The sequence below is a fragment of the Scophthalmus maximus genome, chromosome 11 (genome assembly GCF_022379125.1).
Source record: "Scophthalmus maximus strain ysfricsl-2021 chromosome 11, ASM2237912v1, whole genome shotgun sequence".
NCBI classification, from domain to species: Eukaryota; Metazoa; Chordata; class Actinopteri; order Pleuronectiformes; family Scophthalmidae; genus Scophthalmus; species Scophthalmus maximus.
Window position 1 is genome coordinate 3,720,001 of NC_061525.1, and position 17,700 is coordinate 3,737,700.

General features: G+C 44.4%; 2 protein-coding genes and 1 long non-coding RNA gene across 6 annotated transcripts in view; 2 read left to right on the forward strand and 1 right to left on the reverse strand.

Moving 5' to 3' along the window:
* The window catches only part of LOC118299500, a 6,064-nt gene extending 4,180 nt beyond the window's left edge, over window positions 1-1,884 (reverse strand). Inside the window, exons 1-3 of the mRNA XM_035623311.2 lie at window positions 1,540-1,884; window positions 716-928; window positions 1-370 (exon numbers count right to left, since the gene is read on the reverse strand). The exon at window positions 1-370 is cut by the window's left edge and continues 819 nt beyond it. Coding sequence (XP_035479204.1) covers window positions 1-370; window positions 716-854 — 509 coding nt within the window. The 5' untranslated portion in view covers window positions 855-928; window positions 1,540-1,884. The remainder of the gene's footprint in view (window positions 371-715; window positions 929-1,539) is intronic.
* A 342-nt stretch (window positions 1,885-2,226) lies between these two features.
* On the forward strand, window positions 2,227-14,898 carry LOC118299501. 3 transcript variants are annotated; one of them, XR_007031708.1, is made up of 4 exons: window positions 2,227-2,547; window positions 8,058-8,182; window positions 12,725-12,863; window positions 12,979-14,898. It is a non-coding gene; the product is annotated as an uncharacterized LOC118299501 (long non-coding RNA). The 3 variants fall into 3 exon arrangements; XR_007031709.1 differs by lacking the exon at window positions 2,227-2,547 and having other exon boundaries at window positions 5,964-8,182; XR_004789876.2 differs by lacking the exon at window positions 2,227-2,547 and having other exon boundaries at window positions 5,964-8,182; window positions 12,982-14,898.
* Window positions 14,899-15,236: 338 nt separating this feature from the next.
* The window catches only part of LOC118295227 (alpha-2-macroglobulin), a 28,305-nt gene continuing 25,841 nt past the window's right edge, over window positions 15,237-17,700 (forward strand). The window contains exons 1-2 of one of the 2 annotated variants that reach the window (XM_035621707.2): window positions 15,237-15,430; window positions 16,936-17,116. In XM_035621707.2, the coding sequence (XP_035477600.1) occupies window positions 15,345-15,430; window positions 16,936-17,116 (267 nt within the window). In that variant the 5' untranslated portion in view covers window positions 15,237-15,344. The remainder of the gene's footprint in view (window positions 15,431-16,935; window positions 17,117-17,700) is intronic. The other variant, XM_035621708.2, reaches the window with a different exon arrangement.

Below are 17,700 nucleotides of genomic sequence, written 5' to 3' on the forward strand. Positions count from 1 at the left end.
CAGAAGCTGGCCAGGTCCAGCTCCCCCGTTGCCAAGGTGACAACCACGGGGTTCGCTTCTGATTGACCGGACCCATACGACCCATAGGGTAACTGATAATAAGACTGGGAGCCCATGGCTTGAGCACCCTTGTCACATTTTGAGGATTTCTCCAACTTGCTCGTCGTGGACGTGGACTCGGAGCGGAAGTAGTCCTCCAGCTGAGCCAGCTCCTCCTGCAGCAGGGAGGTCATGACCTCCAGATCCGAGGGCACCTTGACATCTTGTTCTAACGGCGAGGGTGGAAGGGAAGAGCTCGGAGAGGACTCGTTCGTCGACACAAATGAAGACAAATCAACTTTTTCCGTCATCCAATCTGAGTGACCATCACCTGTAGGATCGAATGAAAAACAAAAATCATGTGGTGAGTAAAACAATCCATTATTTTTTTCCATTTAGCTTCTTGTATAAAATAATCAAAAAATTACACATTCTGGGGAAAAATTCCTAAAATCACCCAAGGCTGAGAAGACAAAAGCTGAAGTTAATACCAAGCAAAACATCCGGAAATCAAAGTGAACAACTAACCGATCATCTGAAAATGATTGAACAGCATCGTCTGCATTCGATAAATATCCACTTAGCTGTACTCACTGTACGACATTAGCCCCCGTGCTGCACTGCGGCTCCGACCTCGGGATGTGGAAAAATAAAAAAGCGCCCTGGCAAAACTCACCAATTAAGCGCTGCCTCTCCACAGGCTCCGCCCCCGTCCTCGTTCGTGATTGGTCGTGGCTAGCCTGTCGGAGAAGGGGAGCGCCGAGCTCGCCTGTGGAAATGGGAGGAATTTTCCTGCGAAGGATCGATGCCGCCATTGTGTCGTCTGCTTCGATCGAACTGTTCAAGAGCACAGACCGTGCACTGGGTGGGGGAACGAGCGGCGGGAGACCTGTGGAGGAAAGGGGGGGAAAAATTAAGGAAATAAACAAATGTCCCAAAATCTGAATTCAGCCTAAAGCTGTTCATAACTCAATTAGTCAACCCTATCCACTCGTCAGTGACCTTATAATGATTAATATCTTGAAATAACACTGCAAAACAACTTTATTTCTAAGACTTCTTTGTCACATTGTACAATTAAAAGATTTACGACAAAAACGGCGAGCTGACATACTTTGTGAAAACAATTAACTACATTCAATTAAAGAAATTAAATAAAAAAGTGATAACAATAACTTACTTGCATGACATAAGCGCAGATTTTTTTTGGATAAATATCAACCAAACAAAAGTTGTTGGACATCATGCAAATTGCAGAAACACTTTGAGTGTTCCATTAAAACTGAAATGAAATAAATAAAATAATTGCACTGTTGTTGTTGTTGTTGTTGTTGTTTTTAAACACGAATAATAACTTTTTATGTAGTTACTTTAAAAAATAAAATACTAATTCAAAATTAAAGAAGAATCACGTTATTAATCACGTTGCCGAGAAACTCCGTGTCTCAGACGCGACCTGCGCGTTAAACTTTTGCGGAGCGACGGCGCGGACGCACTTACCCCATAGTGTCGGAGTGGTCTGCTGCGAAGGAGTGCGTCGCGTCGAGCAAAGCACGCGGAGCTTTGAGGCGAGACGGCGGCGGGTTTTTAAAAAGCCATCTTTCTCTCCCCTTCTCTCCGCGGGAAAGACACGAGACTCTGGTTCGAGCGCGATATTCGGCGGAAAAGCCAAAGCGGACAGAAAGTTTTTAAATCCGCTACTTCTCGCAACTCCCAGTGCCCGCGACCGGATCACGCGAGACGGGATCAGTCCGCGGGGTTTGCAAGCGCTCGCCCGGCCGTTACGTCATGGACCCGGGGACTTTCCCATGATCCACAGGCCACAGGCGCGCACACACACACACACACACACACCCGTTCACTTTATATGTTACCTCTTTATTAAAACTAAATCATTTGCTATAGAATGTATAGGTTTTTTAAAAAAGGACAGTCAATATTGTATTCTTGTCGTTTGCGTGACAGATGCTGTCGTTAACATCCATAAATCATACACACGCTCATTATTAAAACAGCAGTGTAAATTTGTGTCGCTGTTTTTCAAAAAAAAAAAAAGATTTGTGCCCTGCTGTCACAAGTCACAAGCACAAAAAAAACCAAACAAACAAAAAAACTTTTTCTTACAGGGGGCATCGGCCTGTTAATCTCACCCGGTCACACTCGAGCGAACGAAACAACCAGTTAGAATTCAAAATATTATTAAATCTCTACACGCGCTGGCGACACAGCGGAGGGAGCGAGGGACGCGGCTCGGCACGCGGCACTAGTTGTCGGCGCGCCGCGGCGGAGGAACACCGCGTTGCAGTTCGAAGGTGTAACTTTAGTTGCAGCCCTGTTGCATCAGACCCGCCGGGGATTCGCCGAACGCTGCAACAATGTGGCCACACCATTGGTTTACGTGGGGGGAACTTTTCTGTTTCTATTGGCCTGCCATCGGTCTCACACCGATTACTAACCATTACGCACGGAGCACCGACCCGGGACTGGGCGACTGTCGCCGAACCAGAGGTGCTGTGGTGTGTGTGTGTGTGTGTGTGTGTGTGTGTGTGTGTGTGTGTGTGTGGTGCTGGGACCACAGTGCAGCCTCTTATAAAGTCAGTTACAATGGTGCACAGCAGTTTGTTTATGTTCGCCACCATCTTCAGTGTGTACCACTCAGTGTGTCCTGTAGAGAAAAGAAAGGGAATTCAGTGTAAACTCATCCTGAGTGTAAACTCAGCATGCTGTCAATCATTAATGTCGCTACGTCTTATTTCACTAACCTAAATCCCTCCATCAAACTCTTTTAAAAGAAGTTCACCACTTTCCTCGCTACTGCACCTTCTGTGTGTCTGTGTGTCTGTGTTAGGGCTGCAACTAAGGATCATTTTCATAATCGGTATATCTGTCGATTATTTTCTCGATTGATCGATTAGTTGGTCCATAATATGTCATAAAATGGTGAAAAATGCCGATCGTGTTCCCCAAAACTCCAAGACGATGTTTTGTTTTGTCCCCACACACACAACGCTATTGAGCTCACTGTCATAGAGGAGCAAAGAAACCAGAACATATTAATATTTAAGAAGTAGAAATAAGAGAATTTTGACTTTATTTTTCATGAAAACTATTTGAAAATTGTTCAAAATAGTTGAAGATTAATTTAGTAAATGATTACCAACCGATTAATTGATTAACTGTTGCAGCTCTAGTGTGTGTGTATATATATAGTAAGCAGCATCACAGAAAAAGACGTGGTTATGGTCCTTTAAGTGTTTAAGTTTGTTACTTGTAGTTTATATATGCACTACATTAAGTTTATAAGTGTGACATCATTATCTCTGTGGGGAAGCAGGGTGTATAAATACTTATTGGTAATATAGTGATAACAGCGGTGTGATAATATGAAATACAAATAATGAAACAAAAATGTTCCTTCTTGGGAGAATTTGTGTGTAAACAAGTTGGCTTCACTTAATTCTACCTGCCGCTTCGCAGTCCAACGCCTGTATCACCCTCATCTCTGTCACAGCGGCGTCGTTATTATTCAACGGGCCTCTCATAACAGGAACCTTCTTAAATCATGAGGTTTAATCAAGCATGATTTGGAAAAAAGTTAACGTACTACAGCGAGTGCAAGCATAAGAAAGTGTAAATACTTGTGAATGACACACAAGGATGTTTTTTTTTGTGATCCAATTTTTTATTATCATTTAAGACAAACAAAACAGCATATACCGACCGGTTGGAGATTAGAGGACAAGAACAAATGAACAGAACAAAAAAAAAGAATGATAATATGTGAAAGATGCTAACAACATGCAATAATAGCCAAAATAAAATAAAAACATTTACAGGAGGATAGCATACACAATACCAGATAGCGTACTAGACCCAGTAAGGTACCATACCCCCACCCACACACACTCCCCCACACATACCCCATACCCCCTATCCACCCCCCCTGTAAAATTGTAATATTGACCATACTATGTAAAGTGCCTTGAGACAATGTTTGTTGCAATTTGGCGCTATACAAATAAAATTGAATTGAATCAACATTGTGCCATATAGTGCGACAGAACACAACAGTCTTACCTACCTCAAACACTGTCAAACACAAAATGAGGCAATGAGGCCCTTGATCTGCTCTTTGACCTCATAAATGAGGTCAAATTATCCACTATCCCGTCTTGTGCCCTTGTATCTTAGCAACAGAGCTCTCTAGAGTCAGAATGTCCATAAAGGACAAGTACCGTAGCACAAACACACAATTCGTTTTTCACTGACGTGTAGCTGACACGTCACGTCAGGTCGCTGAGGGACAGAATTTGATCCCAAATAAAGTGACAGTGACATGTAGTCAGGTTTAATGAAGTGAAATATTTCTGTTGTGGCAGCAGTTAAAAAGAAAAAGAAAATGTTGAGTGTGTGAACAATTTTTTTTACCTCTAAAAAACCCCCTGCAAACACTGTCACTGTTTGAGATCGATCTGTTGTGTGATAATGAGCCTGTTTTATACCACAGCGGGGGACTGCTACGGTTTTTCTGCGGTCAGACGTGTTGATTCTCTCTCGCCAGGCTGTCGCTCTTGTTTGCGCTTCTCGTACCCGAACCCCCCCCCCCGGGGCTGCATGTGTGGCATGACAGGCCGCGTGACAGGTATAGGACGCGTGGAGGTCGGCCGGGGCCGGCTGACACCCAGCGCGTCCCGCTGCCCTCATTAGTAAAACCAGGACGGCTCTGGCGGCTAGAGCTCCTCTGCCTATCCTCGGCCTCCCCAACTAACCAAAAGCTGATTGAAGCAGCCAGGTCTTCCTGTTGCTATAGTAATAGGCAACACTGGCTCGCCAACCCCGCTTTTGGCATCCCTGTAGTTGTGGCTTCTTGAGGCCTCCCCCTCAGAGCTCAGACACCCCCATTGTTTACTCAATTCGTCTCGCTATTTTTTTGCTGGCATTGCAATTTTTTTTATTATTCTGCATGATGCACGTCCTTAGTTGCTTATGAATTTGTTACCATCCTCGGCTGCGGAGAATCAGGGATAAGTTGTTGGCGATGTGCGCAAATGCCCCTGCAAGAGTTTGGATATTCAATCTGTTCCATAACCTCTAACGACTCACTTATCAAGATCAGTCATTGGCAGCATTTTTGTCTTACGTTGCTCAGAAAACACTCATTAAAAAATGATCAACTCAATTATAGTTCAAATTAATTGTGAATGTCAACATATGTGGAAAATCCTATTATTATTATTATTGCGGATTTAAAGAAATAAAATATTAATGTTTGCATTTAAAAAAACAAAAAATCTCAGTGGTCTTGACACACAAATAACATATTCTGTTTGATAGTAACCTCCCATACCCTGTGCACTGTATCCACTGTATATATTTACAGTCCACAGATTTCAGTTTTGTGTGCAATCGCGCATATACAATGAATTCCTTGACTCGCAGGCTCGTTCTGTATTGCGGCAAAAACGATTGCCTGCTTTTTGTGCAGTATTGCCCTCCATCTGTCCTTTTGTACTGTACACCCGTGCAGGAGCCCTCTCCAGCAGAGCAACGCGGGATGGGAAGAGCCTCCTTCAAAGACGCAGGCGGCCATGCACCCCTCTACCATGGCACGTTGGTATCAGTTACACCATAATTTCATCACCAGCAGCTCTCTGTGAATCCCGCTTACATTAACTTTTTACAAGGATTGGCAGCACGGAGGCAGAGATGCATGTCAGTGCCAGCGCTTGAGCCCGTTTAGATCTCGCCTCCAATTGAATAGTTTTTTCTCTCTCTACATATTGTTATTTGTTGATGAAGTGTTGTATTTGAATGAGCAAATGGATCTGAATTGTGAATAATCCCCGCAGTTACAGTGGGATTATGTTGAGAGAGAGAATGGGGGGGGGGGGGGGGGGGGGGGGGGGGGGGGGGGGGGGGGGGTGTTTAAAAAAAACAAAAACCAAGAGGATGGGGAGACTTCAAAGTGGCAAAAAGTGTGCAGGGCTGCGTTTGAATGATGGCTGGCGTATTGTTTTGATAAGTGTTCCCCGAGGAGGGCATGTGAGGCAGCGTGTCACTCTCCCCTCTCATCTCTGCGATGCGAGGAGCCGGGGCACCGAGGGGACGTCAAGACGCAGCTGTGACTGCGGCGCTCACGCAACAATACTGCAGAGCGGTTGGCTCGCACTCACACGCAGCGGCCCCGCATGTCACACGCAAATGAATCAATTTGCTCTAAATATGAAATTAAATGAACATGTTGGACCCCGAGACGGTGGCAATAACGACGCCGGTGCACTGGGAGCAGGGAAAGAACAGAGAGGAGTCTAAAATGTAGACAATGTAAATCAGTCCCCGTGATGAGCACATCTGCTTTCATCATTGTGAGATTATCAGTTACTGTAAGCGCTTGTTATGAGACAAAACGCAATGTCAAATACACTGTGAATTTCCATATTTGTTTAACGTGAGTCTGAGACATTAATTAATGCTGCATTGTCTCTGCTTGCAAATTAAAATCTCAAACGCAGCAGCATGAATAAACATGAGTCAATTAACCCATTACTTTGGCCGTGAACATCTTTTTAGAAGATGAAATGGTTGTTATTGGAGGTCTCATTATTAAATCTGTTCATGATGACATTTTTGACTCGTAGATTTAAATATTTAAAAAATACACACACACACACACACACACACACACTACTACCTCTAAAACACACACATGCGCGAAAGTACACATGTTGTTTTTGTGTGCATTCAATTAATCTGGCAATATTCAGCAACCCATGTCTTACATGTTTCTCTCTCTTGTGTGCATCTGCAATTCAATTTTTCTAGCAGCTTGATATGTAGAGTGACTGGAAGTTGCACACAATTTTTTTCAAAGGAAGCGTTTTCACAACAGATTGAAGTATCTGGAGGAAGAGGCCTCAGTCACTGTGGCAATATCATTCACCTACAGGTTGGACCATCTCACTGTTAATCCATCGTTTGTCTGTTTGCAGAATGAAACGAAGACAAAATGAATTTTCAGCACAAAGACCTGTGAAGAGTAAAACAGTTTTTTTATCTGTCCCAAATCCTGAATTTGCACGAAGGGCTTTACAATCAGAAGAGCACAGTGCTCTCCATTTAGCTGTGGTAAAAATAAATAATTAATGGCAGGAAAAAGGAAAAAAAAAGGAAAAGAAAAAGATCTCCATTCCAGGACGACAGGCAGACAAAGACGGGTAGGAACCTTTGGTCCATTAGATCGATTCTGTGAAGAGTTTTTCACCTCTGACTTAGAGGGCTGGCTTTGTTTTAATACATATTTATTTTAGAAATGATTATAGAACTAGAGTCAAACAGATGCTGATTAGTGTTTTTAATTAGGCCCCATATTAATGAAATGTTTTTACTGACAGTGAAAAGAAAAGTAGATTTAAAACCATCAAACTGAATAATAATCAGTTCTGATGACGGCTGATTGGTTAACAGGCATAGTGACTTGATCTGGGCCTTTGTTGCATGTCATCTGCATCTGCATTTCCTGTCTGCATCTCTATCTCTACATCTCTAGCCCCCCCAAAAATTATCCAAAATGTCAAAAAAGAAATGATAACGATGAAAGAGGCCCCTCATCCACCAGTGTCGGTGAAATGAAGGGGCAAAATACGTGATGGAGAAATATTATATAGGCACAGTAGTTCTTTGCAGGAATTACACATTCTCTCCAATTATTAAGCTTGATATTTATTAAAACTAAGATTTCCACTTTGCCTTTGCAGCAGGATCACGGAGCTGAGCGGAGGAGTTTACACCCGGAGAAAACCCACATTACTAGATTACTGTTGTGCTTCTCAGGGTGTTCCGCTGCAGTCTCTCGTAACGATGTTGTGGTTGGGGGGGTGGGTAACCAAGCCATCCCAGCTATTTCAAGTCGTCGTGGTCTCATTACAGCAGGCTGTTGGTAATCCTCTGCCTTTGATCCGGGGAGCTGAAGGGAGCTGCGTTTTGCCGCAGTTCAAACACTGTTCTCCCTGCTCCCTCAGCACCTCCACCAGGAGCCCCGTGGTAGCTGAGGAGCCGCCGCCGCCGCCGCCGCCGCCGCCGCCGTGTCTGGCAAAGGAGGAGTGGGAAAGTTGTCGGGCTGGTTTGTTTTTTCAGCTGAGCGCAGGTGAGACAGAGGAACAGACGGAGGTTTGCCGGCGGTGTGTGTGCGAGTCAATCTGAGGTTAACCAGAAGGAGATGCACTCCACTGGGGGGTGGGTGGGGGGTCATATGCGGGGAGGGGGGCCCTACAACAATGGGGTCAGACGGAGCGTGCGTTCAACCCAAGTCAATTTGGAATATTTTATTCATGCCCTGGGGGATGGTTCAAAGCAGGCGAGTGCACAAACAATGAGAGACGAGAGCGCAGAACTGAATTCATACACGAAAACCCACAGAGAACAAAACATTAATCAACAGCCTCATCATCACACAACAGAATGTTCACAGAAAACGATCATCTGCCAGTATATATATATCTGCGGTGACGTGGCCGTTTAATCCAGAGCTTGGGGACTCTAATAAAACCCAATTTACTTTGTTTTTTTACAGTGTATCTTTAAAAGCACAACAGTAGTTTCATATAAAAGTCTCATTGTGAATATGTAAAGTGGAGTTTTCTTCTCTAGAATGGAATCCAGTGCCGGGATTGATAGCACCTTACATTAGGGGATGTGAAAACACAAATGAGTGACGAGGTCGGAATATTTTCAACAAAAGTCAGAAAAGGCAGGAGTCAGGATTCTGCTGTCAGCCCCGAGCTTGCCTGAATAAAATGGAGTCTCGGTGATGTCATCATCATCAGAAAAATGCCATCCTACAGCAGTTTGCCGTTCACTGCTCTGTCTTCTTCCCCATCCTGTCATTACAGTGTGCATCTGGAAACAGTGGCTGGACAGGGAAATACGAATGAGAACGCAAAATGCATTTGGATCAGAGCGCAGATTGGAACCGGCCCCGTCCGAGTTTGGAGGTGGTCGTGCTCGCGTTAGGATCAGATCTCAGCCCAGTGGGATTGTTACCTATACAGCATGGGGACCTTCTTAAGACAAAAAACTTCCCGCTACTTTCATCAAGTCTGGCAAAGGATAGAGCCCAAACATTGTGTCTAACGTGTCTTAACTGATTTGCATGTTGACACCTGATCACAACGCTGTTGCCATGGAGATGAATGCATCTCCAACTATGATGATCATCATCCACATAGGTCATGTTGGTGGCCACAAGTGTGCATCATTTTGGTGTGTCATCGGACAACATTAAAAGTTAATAGTATACAGTATTACCTTATCTTAGCTTACAATCTTGGTTACAATAGCTAAAACGTGTGTATGGGTTCAAAACGTGCTCCTCGGTGCACTGACAGCTCTCTGGAGCATTGTGGTGTTTACAACGTTGCTCCACTGGGCTTTCACGGATGCTTATGTCATCAGCTCGGACAAAACCCACCAATGAGGAACAAGCAGTTGCAACAATAATCAAGACTTGCAGCAAGAATTGAAACAATGTCTGTTGGTTGCTGGGATTTTTTTTACAAATTTCTTTTTAGCAACTCTTGTCAATGTATGCAGTTCTGGTGACTTACAGTGATGTGCACACACCAAGGCATTCTGGGAAATGTAATGTATCAGCAATGCAGAAATGTCCCCCTACCTTTTTCTGTGAAATGTTTTCCAACTCACCTAAAATTAACTTCAAACTTATTTTTTTCCCCTTTATTCTAGAAATGGCATAACCTATTCATTCATCACGCACGCACGTATTTATTTCAATTTGAAACTAGTTAAAGATTTGGATTCCCTTGTTTTAAGTTGGTTTTTTTTGTCTCTGTCAGTTGGACACTTTGGTTCAGACAGAAAAGTCTCAAGAACCCAGAGATGGGTCGCCAACGGTTCTAGCTTTTGTGGCGCCCTGGGCGAACGCTCCTGAAGTGCTCAAAATAAAAAATAAAGAAATATATCGATGTATATAAAATTATAAAAATTGTAGAATATTCCATACAAGTAAAATACAGAATCAAATGACTACCTACATAAATTAAATTATAACACATTACTGACAAAACACACATAAAACTAAATTGCAAGACACTGCTATTGCACACATTTGCATAACAGTCATCTAAATCATTGAAGGTCATCAATCACATCTTCAAATGAAATCTGCCCATCAACTGCATGTTAATACTGATCACAGAAGGGGTTGGGGTTCCCGTGACATGATGAACCTCAGACCCGTGCGTCTGATTTGAAAAGCTCCTCTCTGCTTCGGCTGCAGTGAGGGACGTTCTGAGAGCAGTCCACAAAATGTGGGTACATTTCTGAGAACTCCCTCTTATCTATGAATATTGGCAGCTCAAGCAGCAAACTGCAGTAGTACTGTACAAAGGTGCGCTGATGTGATAGATTCCTCTTGAACTTCTGTACTCTGGAGTTTCCCCCCTCTCTTTCTGTTGACACTGCAGTCTGTATGAATGTATATGTGCTGGCCGTTGTGTGGCTGCAGACAATTCGGTTTTGTTTGTTTTTAAAGTGGCCATAATTTAAACATCACACAAATATTTGGTCAAAAAGCAACTGGGGTGTTTTGCATATCGCAAAATAATGATGATATCTAACAGAGAGTATGTGAGGGAAGGGGAGAGTTTTCCTTTAAAATCTCAAGTCGTACAGTACAAAGTGTCCGGGTGTCTGGTGCACCCATGGGACTCATGAAACAAACCAAGGCGGTGCTTAATAAACCCCTGGAAACTACACAGCTAAAACAACTGAAGAAACCAAAGGCAGCCAGCTCTCTGCTATATCCACTACCTGAAGCTCATATATCCCTGCTCAAGCACTGAGACACACACACACGCACACGCACATACACACACACCCCGTGGATTTTCTCATACCAATATGGGAATCATACGGTCTGATATGGCCTCGCTGACAGAAAAAAATTCACTGGGATTGTGCTCATCGCTGGCTCATGTACCACCGCTGTGGGCTCCTGTTTGTCCCTGATCTTCAACATTTTGGTAGAAGTGTGGATTCCAATAAAGGCTTGTTAAACAACAGATTTCATTCTCCGACTCGAGAGGGCCCTCCGTGGCCCAGAGGCGTAAGCTGCTCCTTTGAACATCTAAATCCCCATGCAGCGTCTGACTTCCCCTTTGTTATTCACTGGTGGCTGCTCCTCCACTGTTTCTCCGCATGCGCCATCACTCTGGAAGGGCTCCAGTGCAGGGGGAGCTTTTAGCTGTAAAAGATCATCTCATTGAGATCATCAAGCCCCAGTTAATTGAACTTTCATACGATATCCTTGTAGGAGCGCGGGGTGAACATATTGTTTTAATGAAGAATTCATCAGCCAGAGATGGGGAGCCGGATTTAATGAGCCCCTTTCCCTGAGATGGGAATGAGAGACATGGAACAAACAGTGTGCTCTCAGCCCTGATGTCTGCTGCCCTCCCCTGTCTGCTGCTGTGAACGCACGCACGCACGCACGCGCGCGCACGCACACACACACACGCACACACACACACACACACACACACCACATTCAGTCGCCTAGTGGAGCAGCTGTGAAGAGCTGTGAAGCCGGTGCTGTGAAAGCTTTTTTGGCACCAAAGTACATGTTGTTTACCAGCATTTACACTCCCAATGTGAAACGTGCACAGCCATAGCAGCATGATTGTGAAATCCAAGGCTGTCCGTACACAGGCTTCGTGTGTATCGGTTGCTTGTGGTGATTTTTTTTAAACATTTTATCTTATTAGGGAATTTGTATGGCGCGAGTTCAATATAAACCCATGTCTTTTATTATCAACTAATGCCCTGTTTTACCCTGTCTTGTAGCTTTGTGTGTAAACCTAGTTTTATTACTTATATTTTCCATATTGATATAATGTTTATAAAGTGTTTTTTAAATTTCAAATCGTGTTAAATCAGCAGGGGGCCCCACAGCAAATGTTTGGCCTAACAGATTAAAACTGGCCATGGCCAACGGTATCAAACACAAATGTGTATACAGTATACACAGCACAGCCTGCCTAAGATATACTTTGACGATTATTTGATATTATGTGGTAGTGTCCGTTTCAAAGGCTAATATGATCTAGAACATATTGTATTTATATAACAACTCAAGTGTCGCTTGTCAGCACATCCTCTTAATGACTGAAAGTGAGTTTGCACCTTTTCCGTCATGTCATTCTGGCAAATGTACTAAAGAAATCTCCTCCTTGTAAAGTCTCTTTCAATAAAATCTGCAAATGGAGTAAGAATAATTCATCTTGACAACTTGAACGATTTTCATTGTTGTTTGTGGGACTAGACATTATTATCTAAAAGATTCTTTAGACAATTTTTCATTTAACAAGCAGACACATTTTACTTCTTTGCGAAAAAATTCTGTTTTGGGGTTTGAATTACAGTAAGGATTTCCAGTGACTGTTTTGCAGAGAATAAAGTTGATACATATTGAGCAAATTATATACAACAAAAGAAAATATCTGATGTGCGTGTTGCCAGTTTTGGGAATTTTAAGGATCACTGTAAGACAACGGAGATGACATTATACTGTAATATGATGTAAACTTTCACTTCGTACTGATTTCTCTACATTTTTTTCCAAAACCGGATAAAAGCTTTTTCATTATGTTCCATACAAACTTCTCTTCAGGACATATAGAACGAGGACCTTGAATCTTTGAGGACCACCTTGGTGCAAAAATATCATTCACATCTTCTGACCTGAGGGATGATTCTGACCTCAGACTGCAATTGAAGACTCAGACAAGACTAGGAGTGCTGCACTGAGGGTAAAGACGATACATTTGAAGATAGAATAAGAATGGGACAGCACAGTCAGAAAGAAGTACATTGTTAACATTTCTTTGCTATTCTCTACTGTTTGATTGACCTTTTTTTTTCCAGCAGCAGAGATCAAAAGGGAAGGAGGGGACAAAAGATAAAAGAAGAGCCGCAGATAAGACATTCTAAAAACTGTCACCATGTCACCTGCACTTGTCGCAAACAGACTCCCCGGCCCCAGACCTGAGATGAATGGAAATCGTCACATTGTCATGCAAATATCTTAAACTTCAACAGGCAAATTCTGATATGAGCAAACTGGGAAAAGTCTGATCACGCCGTGTCTTTGCGGTGGAAGCGAATGTGTCCGCTTGGTCTCCTGGCTGATCCCTGTCCTCACAAAGGAATAAGCTTGTCAGAGAGAATCCCGCAGCTGTGGGTTTCTGTCCTGTCACATCCATCCAGTTACCGGTTGAACATTGATGTAGGACTACTTGACCCCATCTACCTACCACAGGATCCCAGTGTTGCTGGAGGGAGGAGGAGGCCAATTACACAGACAATGTTAACAGTGACGTTGTCACCGCAGTCAGCAACCTTCAACCTGAAACCACATTAAAGGGGCACTCCGCCAATTCTTTTAAGTTAACTTAAAAAGGAGATATTTTGGCTGGAACTAAAATAACTATAGTTTGTTGCATTTATTGAATTATAGAACAACAAAAAGAAAACTGTTGATATGCTGTTATGAACAAAGCAATTTATATAACAAATGGCATTTGTATGCAGGCCCATTTGAGACCTTCCCTTATTTGTGGAAAATTAAGGAAATAAATTGTGTTCAAGATTAGCCACCTTCGGACGGAATGTAGAGGCTGCTGGCTGTAGTCATGACTACAGTGTAGGATGCAACACATATTTTTAAGATTTTATTTCAGGTCACAGAGTAACCGCCCGTACGGGACGCTCTAAGAAGTAAGCGAACGCACCTGCAAATTGACAGCGATCTTTTCATTGGTCACTACACCTGGAATCCTACTGGTTGAGGGTTTTTGATAGGGTTGTCACACAAAAAATCGAGAGCGCACAGAAGAAGTGCGAGTGTGAGGAGAAGAGTTGAAGCTGAGAGCAGGAAATCTGTGCAAGCAACAACATAATCTAAGTGTGAGCAACAATATTTAGTGCACAGTTTGAGCAGAAGCAGAATAAATGTGAATGCAAGAAGAAACAATTTGAGCACAAGAAGGAGCTATTTAAGCGCGAGGGCAGATTTTTAAGGAAAGAATGACGAATCTGAACCTGAAATCACTAAGTAATGCGCACAAACCGAAAGACCAAGCCCTTGAATAAAGCTAGTAAAATAACTCCATACACTTGCAGGAGCACTACCACACAGGAGCAGGAGCACTTCCACCCCCCCACACACACACACACACTAACACACAGGTGCTGATGCTAGCCTGGCCAGGGTAACCCTAACCCAGACTAATACTCAAATGCATATTAGTCTGGGACCTCTCGGTTCATTTTCGATTTCCAAGAGGAAACATTTACCAACAGAGGCAGACCAAAAGGCCTCCGGACGCAATAAGATAGACCTTCAACCAGTGAGCAACGGATCATGTGACGTCTGTTGAGGAAAATATAAACAGACTGGAGCAGAGAGGAGATGAATGTGATGATGATTCCATAATGTCTGTGAACCAGTGTGGTCGCTTTTGTGGGAGAAATGGGAAAATATCAGGTACTTTTAGTCAAATGCTTGGTCATCAGCGGCAGCCATCTTGGTTGTTGTTCTCTCCGCGTCACGGCATAAACCCCGCCCATTATCGGATACTCGGTTGTGATTGGAGGGAAATCCCTCTCCAAAGGAGGCGATCCAGACCGCATTCTGGCGGAGCAAATTAAATGAGCTCCCAGGATTCACCTGGGTCCCAGGCTCCACGAAGCCACTAGGGGCCCCCCGCAGAGCCTGTGAGCAGTCACACCGCAGAAAAAGCATCGACTCTGCGAAGGAGGGTTTGACCTAACGTCCCCCCCCCCCCCCCCCCCCCCCCCCCCAAGGGCCAAAGGTAAATGTATCCAACATTGGGAGAATCTGCAATCGGGACTTTTGTTGCAACTGTGCTGAAACTGCACGGTCACTCGCCACATGTGATAACTCAACAGCTCACTGCCATGTGGACCGTCTCCAGCTCTGTAGAATCTGGGGGGGGGGGGGGGGGTAGGAGTGAAGTGCTGGCAGCGGGCCACTCGGGAGGGGGGCCTGCAAGGTTCCGTCGAACTTTTGGGGGAGTGACTCAGATGGGGGCGGGGGCGAGTGACTCAGACGGGGCGGGGGGGGGGCGGAGGTGTTTTGGGGATTATAAACGGCGGACCACTGCCACCGCCCCCCTGCGCTCCAACAACTTTGTCCTTCTCTCTCCCTCCGCCCGTCTGTGTGAGTCCGGGACACGAAGTGCCCTCTCTTCCCGTCCCGTCCCGCCGACATGACACCTGTGCTCCAGCTGTGCGCGGTCGTCATCCTCGCGTCGGCGCTCGCGCCAACTGCGACCTCGGCGCACCTCAATGACACGTAAGTGACACGAGTTCGCCCCTCTTGTTTGATGCGCCGCCAAAAGAAAAGCAGAAAAGTTTGGTCGCCTGCGTCACGCCGAGTGAGACGACGAGTGCACGTTCCATCGTTTTTTTTTTATTGTTTTTTTTTTTTTTTTTTAGCTTTTTGTTTCGCAGGAGGGTCCGAGGGACGCACGTTAATGAGTTGACAACAAAAGTTTAAAACAAATTGAAGTCAACTTGTTTGGGGCTACTTTCTGTGGGTTTGCTATCGCCCAAAAAGTCCAGCGGTCGGCCTCTCGGGGGAGTGTTATGCAATCACGAGTAGAGATGTGACCACCTGTGTGTGTCTGTGTGCGTGCACGCGCACGCGCGTTGCAGAATCACTCCCACGTCGGATCGATAATCCGCTTCTGTCTGCTGCAGTGATCGGACAAACGATGACTGACGGGAGCTCCTCTGTTTAATCTGCTGTCGCAACCGAGTGGTGCCCAGTGGCTGTTCGTGATCACTATCTGTGGACATTGATTTCCATTCTTTGTTTTTTGCAGCGTGCGTGTGTTTCATCTGCCCTGTGATCATCACCAGGAAGTCGTGCTTTCTTGCTTAAGCAGACGCACCGATACCACACTCCCCTTCCCCTACGTGAATATTTATAGTCCTCAAACTGCACCCCGACTGTGAAATCAAAAGTTCTCCGACTGATATTTTACAAATGCGACGACGATAAAAAAAGTATTTTATGTCTCTCTTGAATGTAGCACAGTAGACTAAAAAAAGTCGATTAAAAAAAGAAATGTACTGATAAACTACTATTACATTAGTCATCAACGCTTTTGACTTACAATAAGTGCATTCAACTATGAAGATATTACCCAACAACTGCAAGAATCCTGCGAGTGCATTAACATTTCTCATTTGTAAGTGCTCCATTTAAGGTTTTAAAAAAATATATATGTTTTAACGATTCATGGAGTAAGTTGAAGTCTGAACAGTTGGGCTGTCAGTCTGCGACAGAAGCATTGAAGGGATTCTACTGTCCTGATGTCAACGGGGAGCTCGGTCCACCATTGTGGAACCAGGACCGCAAACATTTAGCAGAGTGGTGGCTGCCCGCCCCCTCGCAGTGGGGGAGTAGCAAGCTGTTTGGCAGTAGCAGAGTGGACGGGGCTGCATCAAATGTCTACTTTCCTCCACTGGTCATTTTGCACATTTAGAAACCTGCAAAAAACGATTATATTTGCCACTTGGTTGACAATAAAATCATTAAAACGAGCTGTGAATAAAGGTTTTTTTCACTTTCAAGTTGAAATGACAGACTTGTTAACATGGAGCGACTTTATTTGTGTAGAGTTTTGTTTCTAGATAAGGCGATTAAGGTCGAGTCCAATATTCACTTGACATTTCAGCTCCGTTTTGGTTTTCCTCCAATTCCTGATACAGAAAGAAACATCTCAGGTCTTCTAATGGGAAAACGCCTCCAATATGTTCGACAGCTAACGTGGTCTTTTTTTCTACCTGTAGTATTTTTGCAGTGACCGTGAGCTCCCAGGTCACGGGAGGTAAACAGGAGACTCTGTGTGCCCACATCCACGGCCCCACAGAGGCCGTCTCTCTGAATGTCTCCCTTGACATGGACTCTGGCAGCACCGTCATCCTGGAGGAGGATGTCAAACAGGACTTTTACCGCTGCTTGAACTTCCAGGTGTGACTCAGCACGTACACACACACACACAGTTTGGTTGCTCGCTGAGAAGGGTGTGATAGTTTACACACATAATTGGTTCGAATTGGAAGCAAGGTAGAATAGACCCGATAAAGATAATTAATGTTTGATGGCGCTAAATGCATCCATGAGGTTTCCTGGCACTGTGTACTTTCCCCATCCCCTAGCCCTCCATTAAACTAACAGCTCAAATCTTGGGGTCGTTATGTACCTAATTATCCAGCCGGAGCCATGACTGAGGCTGTCAACGCCAATGGTGCTCTGTAAACGACTGCTCCGGTTCCTGTCACACTGCTGGCCGCTGTTATGCAACTTATGGGCCTTGCTACATATTGATGCGAAACGATCCGCCAACCCCAAAGTAACAAAGACTGCTTTCTGCCAGAGGCTACCAATGTACCTGCATTCCTCTTGACCCCCTACTCTTTCTCACAACACACACGCACGCGCACACACACACACACCCCTCACAAATTTTGGAAGTGGTTCCAGTGCCTGTTATGTAATGGCAGCTCCATTAGTAAGTGAAAACATACGCTGTACATGTATGACCACATTTCATA